Source organism: Bombina bombina, chromosome 2 (assembly GCF_027579735.1).
Source record: "Bombina bombina isolate aBomBom1 chromosome 2, aBomBom1.pri, whole genome shotgun sequence".
Lineage (NCBI taxonomy): Eukaryota > Metazoa > Chordata > Amphibia > Anura > Bombinatoridae > Bombina > Bombina bombina.
The window spans coordinates 1334013314-1334030001 of NC_069500.1; the positions used below are offsets into that span (position 1 = coordinate 1334013314).

General features: G+C 39.9%; 1 protein-coding gene across 3 annotated transcripts in view; it reads left to right on the forward strand.

The window, feature by feature from the left end:
* The window catches only part of ZFYVE28 (zinc finger FYVE-type containing 28), a 529419-nt gene that overhangs the window by 219347 nt on the left and 293384 nt on the right, over positions 1–16688 (forward strand). For all 3 annotated transcript variants that reach the window (XM_053704206.1, XM_053704207.1, XM_053704208.1), the window contains exon 2: positions 15697–15837. In XM_053704206.1, the coding sequence (XP_053560181.1) occupies positions 15697–15837 (141 nt within the window). The remainder of the gene's footprint in view (positions 1–15696; positions 15838–16688) is intronic.

Genomic DNA, 16688 nt, shown 5'->3' on the forward strand with positions numbered 1-16688 from the left:
GGAACTTTCAGACCCATTCTATATCTCAAGTTGGTAAACAAGTTCCTCAAGGTACCATCTTTTAAGATGGAAACTATTCGGTCAATTCTTCCTCTGGTTCAGGAGGGTCAGTTCATGACTACAGTAGACCTGAAGGATGCGTATCTACATATTCCCATTCACAAGGATCATCACAAGTTTCTGAGATTTGCTTTCCTAGACAAGCATTTTTAGTTTGTGTCTCTTCCTTTTGGTATTGCGACAGCTCCCAGGGTGTTTTCCAAGGTCCTGGGTGCGTTATTGGCAATTCTCATACTACAGGGGGTTGCAGTAGCTCCTTACCTGGACGACATTCTAGTTCAGGCGCCATCTTTTCAACTAGCAAACTCCCACACAGAGTTGTTGTTGTTGTCTTTTCTGCGCTCCCACGGTTGCAAGGTGAATTTAGGAAAAAGTTCCTTGATTCCGGCTACAAGAGTGGTATTCTTGGGGACCATTATAGATTCTCTGGAAATGAAGATCTTTTTGACAGAAGCAAGGAAGTCAAAAATGTTCAATTCATGTTTGACTCTTAAGTCATCCCCTCGGCCGTCAGTGGCCCAGTGTATGGAGGTTATTGGTCTAATGGTCTCAGTCATGGACATCATTCTATTTGCTCGGTTCCATCTCAGACCTCTGCAGTTATGCATGCTGAGACAGTGGAGTGGAGGTTATACGGATCTGTCTCCAAAGATTGTTCTAGGTCAGGCTGCAAGAGAATCTCTTCCGTGGTGGCTGTCTCAGGATCTTCTCTCCCAGGGAACCTGTTTTCTCTTGTTAAGTGTATCCAGTCCACGGATCATCCATTACTTGTGGGATATACTCCTTCCCAACAGGAAGTTGCAAGAGGATCACCCAGAGCAGAGCTGCTATATAGCTCCTCCCCTCACTGCCATATCCAGTCATTCTCTTGCAACTCTCAACAAAGATGGACGTAGTAAGAGGAGAGTGGTGTATTATAGTTAGTTTTTTAACTTCAATCAAAAGTTTGTTATTTTTAAATGGTACCGGAGTGTACTGTTTCATCTCAGGCAGCATTAGAAGAAGAATCTGCCTGTGATTTCTATGATCTTAGCAGAAGTAACTAAGATCCACTGCCTTTCTCACATATTCTGAGGAGTGAGGTAACTTCAGAGGGGGAATGGCGTGCAGGTTTTCCTGCAATAAGGTATGTGCAGTTAACATATTTCTAGGGATGGAATTTGCTAGAAAAATGCTGCTGATACCGGATTAAAGTAAGTTAAGCCTTAAATGCAGTGATAGCGACTGGTATCAGGCTTATTAACAGAGATACATACTCTTATAAAAGTGTAATATAAAACGTTTGCTGGCATGTTAATCGTTTTTATATATATTTGGTGACAAAACTTATTGGGGCCTAGTTTTTTTTTCCACATGGCTGGCTTGATTTTTGCCTAGAAACAGTTTCCTGAGGCTTTCCACTGTTGTAATATGAGTGGGAGGGATTACAGACTGAGACACTCAGCTTCCTTCTGCATGATACAGGACATCTCTGAAGGGCTCAAAAGGCTTCAAAGTCGTGTTTGAGGAGGGTAACAACCACAGTAGACTTTGGCAGTTGTTGTGACTGTGTTTAAAAAACGTTTTTGTCATTTATTATTCCGTTTTTGTTATTAAGGGGTTAATCATCCATTTGCAAGTGGGTGCAATGCTCTGCTGACTTGTTACATACACTGTAAAAATGTTGTTAGTGTAACTGCCTTTTTTCACTGTTATTTCAAATTTTGTCAAAATTTGTTTCTCTTAAAGGCACAGTAACGTTTTTTATATTGCTTGTTAACTTGCTTTAAAGTGTTTTCCAAGCTTGCTAGTCTCATTGCTAGTCTGTACAAACATGTCTGAAACAGAGGATACTTGTTCATTATGTTTAAAAGCCATGGTGGAGCCCCATAGGAGAATGTGTACTAAATGTATTGATTTCACCTTAAACAGTAAAGATCAGTCTTTATCTATAAAAGAATTGTCACCAGAGGGGTCTGTCGAGGGGGAAGTTATGCCGACTAACTCTCCCCACGTGTCGGATCCTTCGCCTCCCGCTCAAGGGAGGCACGCTAATATGGCGCCAAGTACATCAGGGACGCCCATAGCGATTACTTTGCAGGACATGGCTGCAATCATGAATAATACCCTGTCAGAGGTATTATCCAGATTGCCTGAATTGAGAGGCAAGCGCGATAGCTCTGGGGTTATACGAGATACAGAGAGCGGGAGATGCTGTAAGAGCCATGTCTGATACTGCGTCACAATATGCAGAACCTGAGGACGGAGAGCTTCAGTCTGTGGGTGACGTCTTTGAATCAGGGAGACCTGATTCAGAGATTTCTAATTTTAAATTTAAGCTTGAGAACCTCCGTGTATTGCTTGGGGAGGTATTAGCTGCTCTGAATGACTGTGACACAATTGCAGTGCCAGAGAAATTGTGTAGGCTGGATAAATACTATGCAGTGCCGGTGAGTACTGATGTTTTTCCAATACCTAAAAGGCTTACAGAAATTATTAGTAAGGAGCGGGATAGGCCCGGTGTCCCCTTTTCCCCACCTTCTATATTTAGAAAAATGTTTCCAATAGATGCCACTACACGGGACTTATGGCAGACAGTCCCTAAGGTGGAGGGAGCAGTTTCTACTTTAGCAAAGCGTACCACTATCCTGGTTGAGGACAGTTGTGCTTTTTCAGATCCAATGGATAAAAAATTAGAGGGTTACCTTAAGAAAATGTTTATTCAACAAGGTTTTATTTTACAGCCCCTTGCATGCATTGCGCCTGTCACTGCTGCGGCGGCATTCTGGTTTGAGGCCCTGGAAGAGGCCATCCATACAGCTCCATTGACTGAAATTGTTGACAAGCTTAGAACTCTTAAGCTAGCTAACTCATTTGTTTCTGATGCCATTGTTCATTTGACTAAACTAACGGCTAAGAATTCCGGATTCGCCATCCATGCGTGTAGGGCGCTATGGCTCAAATCCTGGTCAGCTGATGTGACTTCAAAGTCTAAATTACTCAACATTCCTTTCAAGGGGCAGACCTTATTCGGGCCTGGTTTGAAAGAAATTATTGCTGACATTACTGGAGGTAAGGGTCATACCCTTCCTCAGGACAGGGCCAAATCAAAGGCCAAACAGTCTAATTTTCGTGCCTTTCGAAATTTCAAGGCAGGTGCAGCATCAACTTCCTCTGCTTCAAAACAAGAGGGAACTTTTGCTCAATCCAAGCAGGCCTGGAAACCTAATCAGTCCTGGAACAAGGGCAAGCAGGCCAGAAAGCCTGCTGCTGCCTCTAAGACAGCATGAAGGAGCGGCCCCCTATTCGACAACGGATCTAGTAGGGGGCAGACTCTCTCTCTTCGCCCAGGAGTGGGCAAGAGATGTTCAGGATCCCTGGGCGTTGGAGATCATATCTCAGGGATATCTTCTGGACTTCAAAGCTTCTCCTCTACAAGGGAGATTTCACCTTTCAAGATTATCTGCAAACCAGATAAAGAAAGAGGCATTCCTAAGCTGCGTACAAGATCTCCTTGTAATGGGAGTGATCCATCCAGTTCCGCGGACGGAACAAGGACAGGGGTTTTATTCAAATCTGTTTGTGGTTCCCAAAAAAGAGGGAACCTTCAGACCAATTTTGGATTTAAAAATCCTAAACAAATTCCTCAGAGTTCCGTCATTCAAGATGGAAACTATTCGAACCATTTTACCCATGATCCAAGAGGGTCAGTACATGACCACCGTGGACTTAAAGGATGCTTACCTTCACATTCCGATTCACAAGAATCATCATCAGTTCCTGAGGTTTGCCTTTCTAGACAGGCATTACCAATTTGTAGCTCTTCCATTCGGGTTGGCTACAGCCCCAAGAATTTTTACAAAGGTTCTGGGCTCACTTCTGGCGGTCCTAAGACCGCGAGGCATAGCAGTGGCTCCTTACCTGGACGACATCCTGATACAGGCGTCAAGCTTTCAAATTGCCAAATCTCATACAGAGATAGTTCTGGCATTCCTGAGGTCGCATGGGGGGAAAGTGAACGAAGAAAAGAGTTCTCTATCTCCTCTCACAAGGGTTTCCTTCCTAGGGACTCTAATAGATTCTGTAGAAATGAAAATTTAGCTGACTGAGTCCAGGTTATCAAAACTTCTAAATGCTTGCCGTGTGCTTCACTCCATTCCGCGCCCCACGGTGGCTCAGTGCATGGAAGTAATCGGCTTAATGGTAGCGGCGATGGACATAGTACCATTCGCGCGCCTGCATCTCAGACCGCTGCAATTATGCATGCTCAGTCAGTGGAATGGGGATTACACAGATTTGTCCCCTCTACTAAATCTGGATCAGGAAACCAGAGATTCTCTTCTCTGGTGGTTCTCTCGGGCCCATCTGTCCAAGGGTATGACCTTTCGCAGACCAGATTGGACAATTGTAACAACAGATGCCAGCCTTCTAGGTTGGGGTGCAGCCTGGAACTCCCTGAAGGCTCAGGGTTCATGGACTCAGGAGGAGAAACTCCTCCCAATAAATATTCTGGAGTTAAGAGCAATATTCAATGCTCTTCTGGCTTGGCCTCAGCTAGCAACACTGAGGTTCATCAGATTTCAGTCGGACAACATCACGACTGTGGCTTACATCAACCATCAAGGGGGAACCAGGAGTTCCCTAGCGATGTCAGAAGTCTCCAAGATAATTCGCTGGGCAGAGACTCACTCTTGCCACCTGTCAGCGATCAATATCCCAGGTGTAGAGAACTGGGAGGCGGATTTTCTAAGTCGTCAGACTTTTCATCCAGGGGAGTGGGAACTCCATTCGGAGGTGTTTTCTCAATTGGTTCTCCGTTGGGGCAAACCAGAATTCGATCTCATGGCGTCTCGCCAGAACGCCAAGCTTCCTTGTTACGGATCCAGGTCCAGGGACCCAGAAGCGGCACTGATAGATGCTCTAGCAGCGCCTTGGTTCTTCAACCTGGCTTATGTGTTTCCACCGTTTTCTCTGCTCCCTCGTCTGATTGCCAAAATCAAACAGGAAAGAGCATTGGTGATATTGATAGCGCCTGCGTGGCCACGCAGGACCTGGTATGCAGACCTAGTGGACATGTCATCCTTTCCACCATGGACTCTGCCTCTGAGACAAGACCTTCTAATACAAGGTCCTTTCAATCATCCGAATCTACTTTCTCTGAGACTGACTGCATTTAGATTGAACGCTTGATCCTATCAAAGCGTGGCTTCTCTGAGTCAGTAATTGATACCTTAATACAGGCACGAAAGCCTGTCACCAGGAAAATTTACCACAATATATGGCGTAAATATCTTCATTGGTGTGAATCCAAGAATTACTCATGGAGTAGGGTTAGGATTCCTAGGATATTGTCCTTCCTCCAAGAGGGTTTGGACAAAGGATTATCAGCTAGTTCTTTAAAGGGACAGATTTCTGCTCTGTCTATTCTTTTACACAAGCGTCTGGCAGAAGTTCCAGACGTTCAGGCATTTTGTCAGGCTTTAGTTAGAATTAAGCCTGTGTTTAAACCTGTTGCTCCTCCATGGAGCTTAAACTTGGTTCTTAAAGTTCTTTAAGGGGTTCCGTTTGAACCCCTTCATTCTATTGATATCAAACTTCTTTCATGGAAAGTTCTTTTTCTGATGGCTATTTCCTCGGCTCGAAGAGTCTCGGAGTTATCTGCCTTACATTGTGTTTCTCCTTATCTGATCTTTCATTCAGATAAAGTTGTTCTGCGTACAAAACCTGGGTGTTTACCTAAGGTGGTTTCTAACAAGAATATCAATCAAGAGATTGTTGTTCCATCATTATGTAACATAGTAACATAGTAGATAAGGTTGAAAAAAGACTGAAGTCCATCGAGTTCAACCTATACAAATCTAAAATACTTACAAAAAGCTCCAGTTAAGCTTAAATAACCCCATTAAAATGTGACCCATTTAATACTAGCAATCATATCCATGAATTTTGTTTATATACAGAAATTTATCCAGACTATTTTTAAATGTATCTATGGTATTGGCATTCACTACCTCCTTTGGTAATGAGTTCCACAATTTTATTGCTCTTACAGTGAAAAAACGTTTCCGTTGCAGGAGATTAAATCTCCTTTCCTCCAACCTTAAATTATGACCTCTTGTCAGAACCAATTTTCTTGGAATAAAAAGAGCTTCTGCCATCTCTGTATATGGGCCTTGAATATATTTATATAAAGTAATCATGTCCTAATCCTTCTTCAAAGAAGGAACGTCTTTTGCATAATCTAGACGTAGTCCGTGCCTTGAAGTTTTACTTACAGGCTTCTAAAGATTTTCGCCAAACATCTAACCAGTTTGTTGTTTACTCTGGACAGAGGAGAGGTCAGAAGGCCTTGGCAACCTCTCTTTCTTTTTGGCTTCGGTGTATAATCCGTTTAGCCTATGAGACTGCTGGACAGCAGCCTCCTGAAAGGATTACAGCTCATTCTACTAGAGCTGTGGCTTCCACCTAGGCCTTTAAAAATGAGGCCTCTGTTGAACAGATTTGCAAGGCTGCAACTTTGTCTTTGCTTCATACTTTTTCCAAATTTTACAAATTTGATACTTTTGCTTCTTCGGAGGCTGTTTTTGGGAGAAAGGTTCTACAGGCAGTGGTTCCTTCCGTTTAAGTTCCTGCCTTGTCCCTCCCATCATCCGTGTACTTTAGCTTTGGTATTGGTATCTCACAAGTAATGGATGATCAGTGAACTGGATACACTTTAACAAGAGAAAACATAATTTATGCTTACCTGATAAATTTATTTCTCTTGTATTGTATCCAGTCCACGGCCCGCCCTGTCATTTTCAGGCAGGTCTAAATTTTAATTAAACTACTGTCACCACTGCACCCTATGGTTTCCCCTTTCTCGGCTTGTTTCGGTCGAATGACTGGATATGGCAGTGAGGGGAGGAGCTATATAGCAGCTCTGCTGTGGGTGATCCTCTTGCAACTTCCTGTTGGGAAGGAGAATATCCCACAAGTAATGGATGATCCGTGGACTGGATACACTACAAGAGAAATAAATTTATCAGGTAAGCATAAATTATGTTTTCGCAGGCCTTCCTGAGTGATTGTGACCACGGATGCCAGTCTGCTGGGTTGGGGAGCTGTCTGGGGTTCGTTAAGGGCTCAGGGTCTGTAGACTCGGGAGGAATCGGTACTTCCTATAAATGACTTAGAGCTGAGAGCAATTTTCAATGCTCTTCTGGCCTAGCCTCAGTTGGCTTCAACCCGGTTTATCAGATTTCAATCGGACAATATAATGTCTGTGGCTTACATCAATTATCAGGGAGGAACTCAGAGTTCCTTGGCAATGAAGGAAGTAGCCAGGATTATTCAGTGGGCAGAGGCTCACAATTGTTGTCTGTCTGCGATCCACATTCCAGGGGTGGACAATTGGGACGCAGATTTTCTGAGCAGACAGTCTTTTCATCCAGGGGAGTGGGAACTTCATCCGGTGGTGTTTTCCAGTTTGGTTGTCAAGTGGGGTCAACCGGAGTTGGATCTTATGGCATCTTGTCACAATGCCAAGCTTCCGAAGTACAGTTTGAAGTCAAGGGATCCTCAAGTGGTTCTAATAGATGCTCTGGCAGTTCCTTGGAAGTTCAGTCTGGCATACGTGTTTCCTCTGTTTGCCCTTCTTCCTCGGGTTATTGCTCGGTTTTGACAGGAGAGGGCGCCAGTAATTCTCATTGCTCCGTGTGGCCTTGCAGGATCTGGTATGCTGATCTGGTGGAGATGTCATCCTTCCCACCTTGGAGTCTTCCGTTGAGGAAGGCCCTTCCCTCATCCAAATCTTGTTCGTCTGAAGCTGACTGCTTGGAGATTGAACGCTTGATTCTATCTAAGCGTGGTTTTTCTGAGTCAGTTATTGAGACTATGATTCAGGTGCCTGTGACTAGAAAGATTTATTACAAGATATGGCGTAAATATCTGTATTGGTGTGAATCCACAGGCTACTCTTGGAGTAGAGTCAGGATTCCTAGGATTTTGGCTTTTCTCCAGGAGGGTCTGTCTACTAGTACCCTGTAGGGTCAAATTTCTGCTTTATCTATTTTGTTACATAAACGAGTGACGGATGTGCCAGATGTTCAGTCTTTTTGTCAGGCCTTGGTGAGAATTCGGCCTATGTTTAAGTTTGCGACTCCTCCTTGGAGTCTTAATTTAGTTTGAGAGTTCTTCAACAGGCTCCGTTTGAGCCTATGCATTCTTTGGATATTAAGTTGTTAACCTGGAAGGTTTTGTTTTTGGTTGCTATCTCTTCGGCTCGATGAGTTTCGGAGCTTTCTGCGTTGCAATGTGAGTCTCCTTTTCTTATTTTTCATTCTGATTAGGTAGTACTTCGTACCGAATTAGGTTTTCTTCCCAAGGTTGCTTCTGATAAGAATATTAATCAGGAAATTGTGGTTCCAGCCTTGTGTCCTAATCCTCCTCATAAAGAACGTTTGTTGCACAATCCGGATGTAGTTCGTGCTTTGAAATATTATTTGCAGGTGACTAAGGATTTTTGCCAGTCTTCTTCTTTATTTGTTGTTTTTTTCTGGGAAAAGTAAAGGTCAGAAAGCTACGGCTACTTCTCTTTCTTGTTGGTTGAGGAGGGTTATTTGCTTGGCTTATGAGACTGCTGGTCAGCAGCCTCCTGAGAGAATCACGGCTCATTCCACAAGGGCTGTTTCTTCTACTTGGGCTTTCAAAAATGGTGCCTCTGTATATCAGATTTGCAAGGCTGCCACTTGGTCATCTTTACATACTTTTTCTAAATTTTACAAATTTGATACTTTTGCTTCTGCTTAGGCTGGTTTTGGGAGAAAGGTTCTTCAAGCAGTGGTTCCCCTCTGTTTAGGCTAACTGTCTTGTCCCTCCCTTATCATCCATGTCCTCTAGCTTGGGTATTGATTCCCAATAGTAATTATGATGATCTGTGGACTCACCGTGTCATTAAAAAGAAAATTAAATTTATGCTTACCTGATAAATTTGTTTCTTTCTTGACACGGTGAGTCCACGGCCCCGCCCTGTATTTTCGGACAGTTTATTTTTTCATAAACCTCAGGCACCTCTGCACCTTTATATTATTTTTTTTTTCTCCTTTCCCTTTGGTCGAATGACTGGGGTTTTTGAGTAAGGGGAGTGGTATTTAACAGCTCTGGCTGTGGTGTTCTTTGCCTCCTCCTGCAGGCCAGGAGTGATATTCCCAATAGTAATTATGATGATCCGTGGACTCACTGTGTCAAGAAAGAAACAAATTTATAAGGTAAGCATAAATTTCATTTTTCACAGATTTTCCTGTCCCCAAAACAAACTGACAATTGTTAAGCAATTACAAGCTGACCATATATAAGGCAAGGAGCCTGGGAGCCACTGGCTCCTAACTTTCTGGATTATTCTCCATAGATCTATATACATATACCACTGTCTAGCTCCTACATTACTGGCTCCTACATTTTGAGCACATTTGTCAGCCACTGGTTTAAGGGCATCAATAGAATTGTTTCCAGGAAATGTGGGGAAAATAAATAATACGCCCCAAACAAAATGATATCCATAGCAGAGTTGTATTTACATCTCAGTGTACAGTGACAAAAGTCCTTTTAGTTCCCCCCTATGCAAATCCTATCTAATTTACAAAAAAGTAGCTGCCAAATGAACTTGCATTAAAGGGAAACAAACCCAATTTTTTTCTTTCATGATTCAGATGGAACATGCAATTTTAAGCAACTTTCTAATTTACTCCTATGATCAATTTGTCTTCGTTCTCTTGCTATCTTTATTTAAAAAGCAGGAATATGAAGCTAAGGAGCCAGCCCATTTTTGGTTCAGCACCTGGATAGCGCCTGCTGATTGGTGGCTAAATGTAACCACCAATCAGCAAGTGTTACCCAGGTGCTGAACCAAAAATGGGCTGGCTCTTATGCTTACATTCCTGCTTTTTCATTGCTGCCCTAGAGCTGATTTTAACCGTGTTTATCACCTTTGCAGAGGTTAAATACACCGTTATATGCAAGCAATAGTGAAATAATAAAATGCTTTTATGTTTAAAACAGTTATAATGTACGTGCTGCTGAAGCTGCGTCTCTATGGTCTGTGTGCTAACTTTCAACAAAGGAATGCCAAGAGAAAGCGGTACATTTTTCTAAACATTTTGACTTCCATGTCCCTTTAAATGGTTCTGGACCACATAAGTGCAGCTTTAATTTAAAAATATACCATCTGACACTGTCAAGGACCCTGTTTGTGAAAGTGTAGAGCTTTTAATTCTTAAAGGGACATGACGCCTAAAATTTTAGTCGCTATCTGAATCACGCCAAACATTTTTTTAACATCTTTCCAATTTACTTGTATTATCACATTTGCTTAAAGGGACACTGAACCCAAATTTTTTCTTTCGTGATTCAGATAGAGCATGACATTTTAAGCAACTTTCTAATTTGTTCCTATTATCAAATTTTCTTCAGTATCTTGGTATCTTTATTTGAAATGCAAGAATGTAAGTTTAGATGCCGGCCCGTTTTTGGTGAACAACCTTGCTTGTCCTTGCTGATTGGTGGATAAATTCATCCAACAATAAAAAGGTGCTGTCCAGAGGCTGAACCAAAAACAAACAAACCGTAGATGCCTTCTTTTTCAAATAAAGATTGCTAGAGAATGAATAAAAATTGATAATAGGAGTAAATTAGAAAGTTGCTTAAAATTGCATGTTCTTTCTGAATTACAAAAGAAAAAATTTGGGTTCAGTGTCCCTTTAATTCTCTTGGTATCCTTTGTTTAAGAAGCGGCAATGCGCTACTGGGATTTAGCTGAACTCATTGGGTGAGCTAATAACATGAGGCAGATATGGGCAGACACCAATAAGCAGCTCCTGTGCCTACCTAGGTATCTTTTTTTCAACAAATGATACCAACTGAACAAAACAAATGAGATTAAAAAAAAAGTCAATTTAATTATTTTTTAAAATCACATGTTCTATCTAAATCATGAAAGCAAAAAATTGTGTTTCTTGTCCCTTTAAATTGATTTTGGGTTAATGGTAAGGGTATTGAAGTGAGGTGTTTTTGTGATGAAAAAGAAGGAAATCATTTGAAGAGAGATGTGTGTGTGGTCCTATTGCAGAGGAGGATTGGATAGAACTCTAGTGAAACCTTCCTTGCAGGAATTTGCATTTAAAACGTATCTTATCACAGAATGCCTGTGGCAGAAGTGATTGTGACAAAGGCTTGCGCCGGAGCTGAAAAAATAAACGTTTGCACTGGTGCGATCCCTGATAAGATACTTATATACATTTATTTTTAGATCCATTTTCTATAGAATGTTTGACTGGGTTGTATTACTCTCTGAACAGCAGCAAGAAAATGAAATAGAATAATAATGAAGTTAAAGGGACAGTCTACTCGAGAATTGTTATTGTTTTAAAAGATAGATAATCCCTTTATTACCCATTCCCCAGTTTTTCATAACCAACACTGTTATATTAATATACTTTTTACCTCTGTGATTACCTTGTATCTAAGCCTCTGCAATGACTTTGACAGACTTCGATTTTAGTCAATAAGTGCCCTCTTATAAGTAACTCCACGGGCGTGAGCACAATGTTATCCACATGGCACACACGAACTAACATCCTCTAGCTGTGAAAAACTGTCAAATGCATTGAGCTAAGGGGTGGCCTTCAAGGGCCTAGAAATTAGCATATGAGCCTACCTAGGTATAGCTTTCAACTAAGAATACCAAGAGAACAAAGTAAATTTGATGATAAAAGTGAAATGGAAAGTTGTTTTAAATTACATGCGCGATCTGAATCATGAAAGTTTAATTTTGACTAGACTGTCCCTTTAATTCAAATAAATATTTTTTTTCATAACATTCCGTAAGAACAGAATAATATTTACTGTTTAATTTATAACAGTGGGGTTTGTAAGGTTGTATATTGTGTATTAATGATTAATATAGAGTTCTATTTGGATTTTTTTCACTTTATGATTTGCTTTCTACGTACTGACACATTTATAGGGAATAGACCGGTATCTGTGTTGCAATTCATACCTCAAGAGCTATCACCAAACTAATTACACATATTTATGATACATAGAAACGGCTGTAATAAAAAGCAGCTTCTCTTTCCAGTAGTTGGATCCAATTGCAGTGTGCTGGGATTTTATATCTGTATTTTTATGTATCATTACATCTTATTTTAGTGTCAGTAATTATGTTTTAGAAGCCTATGCTCTGTATTTGTGCACAAACATCACGCAAGTCTCCTTTTTCCAATGATTAGTCACATCACCTCTAAACCGCAGGTTCTAGCTCTACCCTCTAAACTTGTGTAATATATTTCTGTAAAAGCACTTGATTACATAATATTTGCGCACAAAATTAATTAATTTAAAGTGATAGTAAACGTAAGTTTTACAACTGCACTCTATGCATGTAATGCTTTTGACTGTCTGTAATGCTTCTTATATTTTTTTTTGTATAAATAAAAGCCATTGGCAAGGCATGCGCTACAGCAGCCAATCATAATCTGTACCACACACACTATTGAATATAGTGCTATATTCACAAGGGTCTAGTTGCATATGATTGCCCTTGTGTATATAGTGGAGGCGCAAAAGTGCACATCTATTATATTTAAAAGCATGTGCGACACTTTGTACCACACCCGCTGTGTAAAAAAAAAACAGCATTGAGATGGGCAGCTGTCTGCTTAAATTTAAGGAGCATTAGGATTGAAATAGTTAGGTAAAATGTTTTTTATGTCAGCCCAGACATTTATATGTTTTTACTGCATAGATTGCAGTGTAGCTTTGCTTACTATTTCTTTAAAACTGTACTTTTGCATTTCTTTGTTGTTAATAGACACATTTTCTTTAATATTCCCTCGTGCAGTGATCAAGCAATCAATGCGTAGATTGTTTTAGGGTCAGAGTTAAAAGTCTTACATTTTTGCAAAAACGTTGTTTGAATTAATGTGACCAGATTTCTGAGACCCCCAATTCAGGACACCTCAGACCCAAATTTGGGACACTTCATAAATGTTAATAAGGTGTTGAAAATGTTTAATTTATACAGGCATGTGAAAATAGTTTACCTACAATGAAAGCCATTAGTAAAAACTATTGCTAAGATATAATCCTTACTTTAAAATAAAGAAGAGGTGCTGTATTTTTCAGAGCTGTACATTTTTTTAAGGAGGACTTTCTTCATCAGAAATATCTTTAAAAAAATTCAACACAAGTTTACCTTGATTACTAACCGTGCTCTGAGAAAATGCAGACGGACATTTAGCCGACAGCATTCTGTCCGACGGACATTTGGCCGACGGACAGAATGCTGAAGCATGTTCCGAGTTCGGCCAAGGGCAGATACGTTCCAGAGTGCTCTGTTCTAATTAGAGTCTTGTGCGCCGCAACCGCCTCTGGGATCCTAACCATGGGTCCCAGCCCGCAAGTCTTGTAATTCTCTGTCTGTAAAATTATCTATCGAATCTATCTATTTATATATCTATCTATTGCATCTATCTATCTATTGCATCTATTTATCTAATCTATCTATCAAATCTATCTATCTACCTATCTCGTGGCTGGACTGTTATCTGACAGCCACTTTTGTGTCAGGCTATTATCCCTCGGCCATATGTCCTTCTGCCAAATGTCTGTCGGCCAAATGTATGTCGGCTAACAGTCCAGCCACAGTTACTAACATTGCCTTCAGAGTGTCCACACCAAGTTTTGTCTTTGGTCAATATTGCTATTCATGAGGGAAAATACCCTTTTAGAGGCATCATTAGTTCTAGTTATCATTGGTTGTCATCTGCACAAACACAAAAAAGTTATGTGTCAATACATAGTTTAATAACTGTAATGCAAACTCTGTATGTGTCTGATATCTACTACCTCTTTGACTCAGGTAGTAACTAACTTCCTCTCTCATGGGGAATGCTGGAATATAGTGACTCTACATCAACAGCCAAACATCATCACTAACTATAACTTCATGTATTTTTCTCTGGGTATCAGGTGTATCCTGCCCAAAAGATGATAAAGTTGTAACAAAAGGTTGCAGGAATTTCTCAATATGTTCTATTTTCTCCAATAGACCCCTATGCCAACTATGATTGTCCTTCCTGGAAGATAGTTGTGCCTAATTTTGTGTACCTTTGGTATCATAAAATGTTACTACCATTTGTTTCCCTCAGTCGTAAATATTGTATTTCTTTGTTGGTCATAAGGTTTGTGGAGAAAGCCTCATTTATAATTATATTTAGATCATGTGTGACTTGTTGCATGAGATTGCTGGGAAGTTATTGATACTGTGTGGTATCTTTTAACTGTTTATAGCAGCATTCCTTTGCATATTTATCTGCTTCTTGTATAACGTTATTTCCCCCTTGTCTGATGGCTTTAGGACTATATTTGGGTTATTTTTAGTTAATTTAAAGCTCTTCATTCCCTAGACGTTAGATTCCTCATAGATCCCTATTCTTAATTGCCTAATGTCTTGTTCCACCAGTTTCACAAAGGAGTCTACTGCTGGAACCTTACTGAAACTCGGCATGTGTTTTGACTTCATTTTTAAACTACTGTTTTGTGATATGATGATATCAATTTCATCAGATTATAGTAGAAGAGATTCATGTGTATGCAAGGAACAGGAAATCCTTTCTAGCAAATTCAGAACAATCTGGGACAGCATAGTTTAGCCCTTTAAAAATGATTAACAGACTGACCAAATTCAGGACTGTTCCTAGCAAAAAAAATATCTGATCACCTTATTTAAATGTACTTGGCATAGGATATTCATTTAGAATTGGGTCGTATTTTCAGTGCATACAATTTAGTACACCAAAAGGTAAAATGGATCTTTAGGAACACATTTAAGTTTAATTTATTTTAAACCTTTCTTGACATTGAAAAATTTATTAATATTGCGTTAGAGTAGCAGATGTTTTTTTTTTTGGTTTTTTTTTTTAAATGTATTATTAACAGCTACATCGTATTGATTAAGTTTCTAGCAAAGTAAGCAACTTAAATTGTTTGGGGGTTTTTTGTGTTTTTTTTTAAATCTGCATCAATTTTTTTTTTTTTTAATCGGTTAATTATTTTATTTCCGTTGTTTGGATGCAATTTAGTGTAGTCTCCTTTTTTAAAACTGTGTATATTTCCTTTCTATCAGTTATGTGATCATACTCTTCTGCCATACATCACTATGGAAATTTGCAAACATTATATAATTTGTACATTTTTTAAAACTGGGCTCGACAAATTTGATCAAAATGTAGCAGCCTGCTCATAAATTTAGGAGCCAGCAGCTTCTTGCCATTCTAATGAGAGGATTGACCCCCAGTCCGTCTGCTATGTTACTGACAGCCCCTTCCAGCAATACATGGGAAATCGAGTGACATAAACTAAAATTTTAGGTGCAGTTGGTGGCCACTCATGGGGGGAAGTGGGGGGCATAAATGTGTGTCCGGGGGTCTCTAAACAAATGAGACAGGACCTAGTTTTAAAGTGCCAGAGGTTTCCTGGCACCTGGGTATGTCGAGCCTTGGTTTACCATACATATGTATAGACACTCTTTTTATTGTTTTAAATAGCATTATGTCCTCTGTCCTCTTGTATAATGAAGTATAAAAATGTTTTTTTAATGTTATATTTGTTTAATTTCAGAGGTCAGACCCACAGCTCCTTGCTCAGTTCTACTATGCAGATGAAGAGCTTAACCAAGTTGCTGCAGAGCTGGACAGTTTGGATGGAAGAAAAGACCCCCAAAGGTGTACACTACTAGTCAACCAGTTTCGTTCCTGTCAGGTAAGAAGGGCACATTTATTGTTATAGGCCCAGGACTGCAGCTATTTTGTAGATCTGCTGATGGTTCTAAAATAATTCCATTTACTGGCTGACATGTTGTTTGTACTTTTGTTATTCGAAGGCTCTTACTTAAAGCAACAGTGACATTCTAGAATTTGTTAGAACATGCCATTTTTATGTTATAGGTCGTATATAGCAATGGGATTAATCCCCTCGATGCAGCTACATGCAACTTCCACTTTTGATTGGTCACTGAGTTAGGATTACTAGGTGTCTACTAGTGCTGTGCGATATGGGAAAAAAATGAATATTTTGGCCATAAAATATCGCAATTGCAATTTTAATAGCTATTTTTTAAAAATAACTGTTAAACATACATTTCTCAATTAAAAAATCTATTAAACTGTACAGACTCTTAAAGTACATATTTCTTATTGTCTAATACAGACTGAGAGCATTAAAATACAAACATCAAAACTAGTTTAAATAAAATACAAGTGCAAGTAATAAGGTTATATAGATGTGGGTATAAATAAATATATACAAGTCCCACAGAGATGTGCGTCTGACTTCTTGTTTCATCTACATTTATCAGCCCTGTCTTATATTGTCAGAATAAAGTTCTTATAACCCTCTGTCCTAATTATATCCCCTTATGGAGAGGAACATTGTTTTCATGAGCAATGAATATATTGTTGCACTGGGGCGTGCATCACTTCTGATCAAATCTTTTGTTATAAAAGTGTTCTAGACTTCAGGATTTGTTTGTAAATCTTGAACAGCTGAAGGGGTAGTGTTGTACACGTGTGTGTGCCTGTGCACGTTTCGTATGTGCATTGTTCAGGGTCATA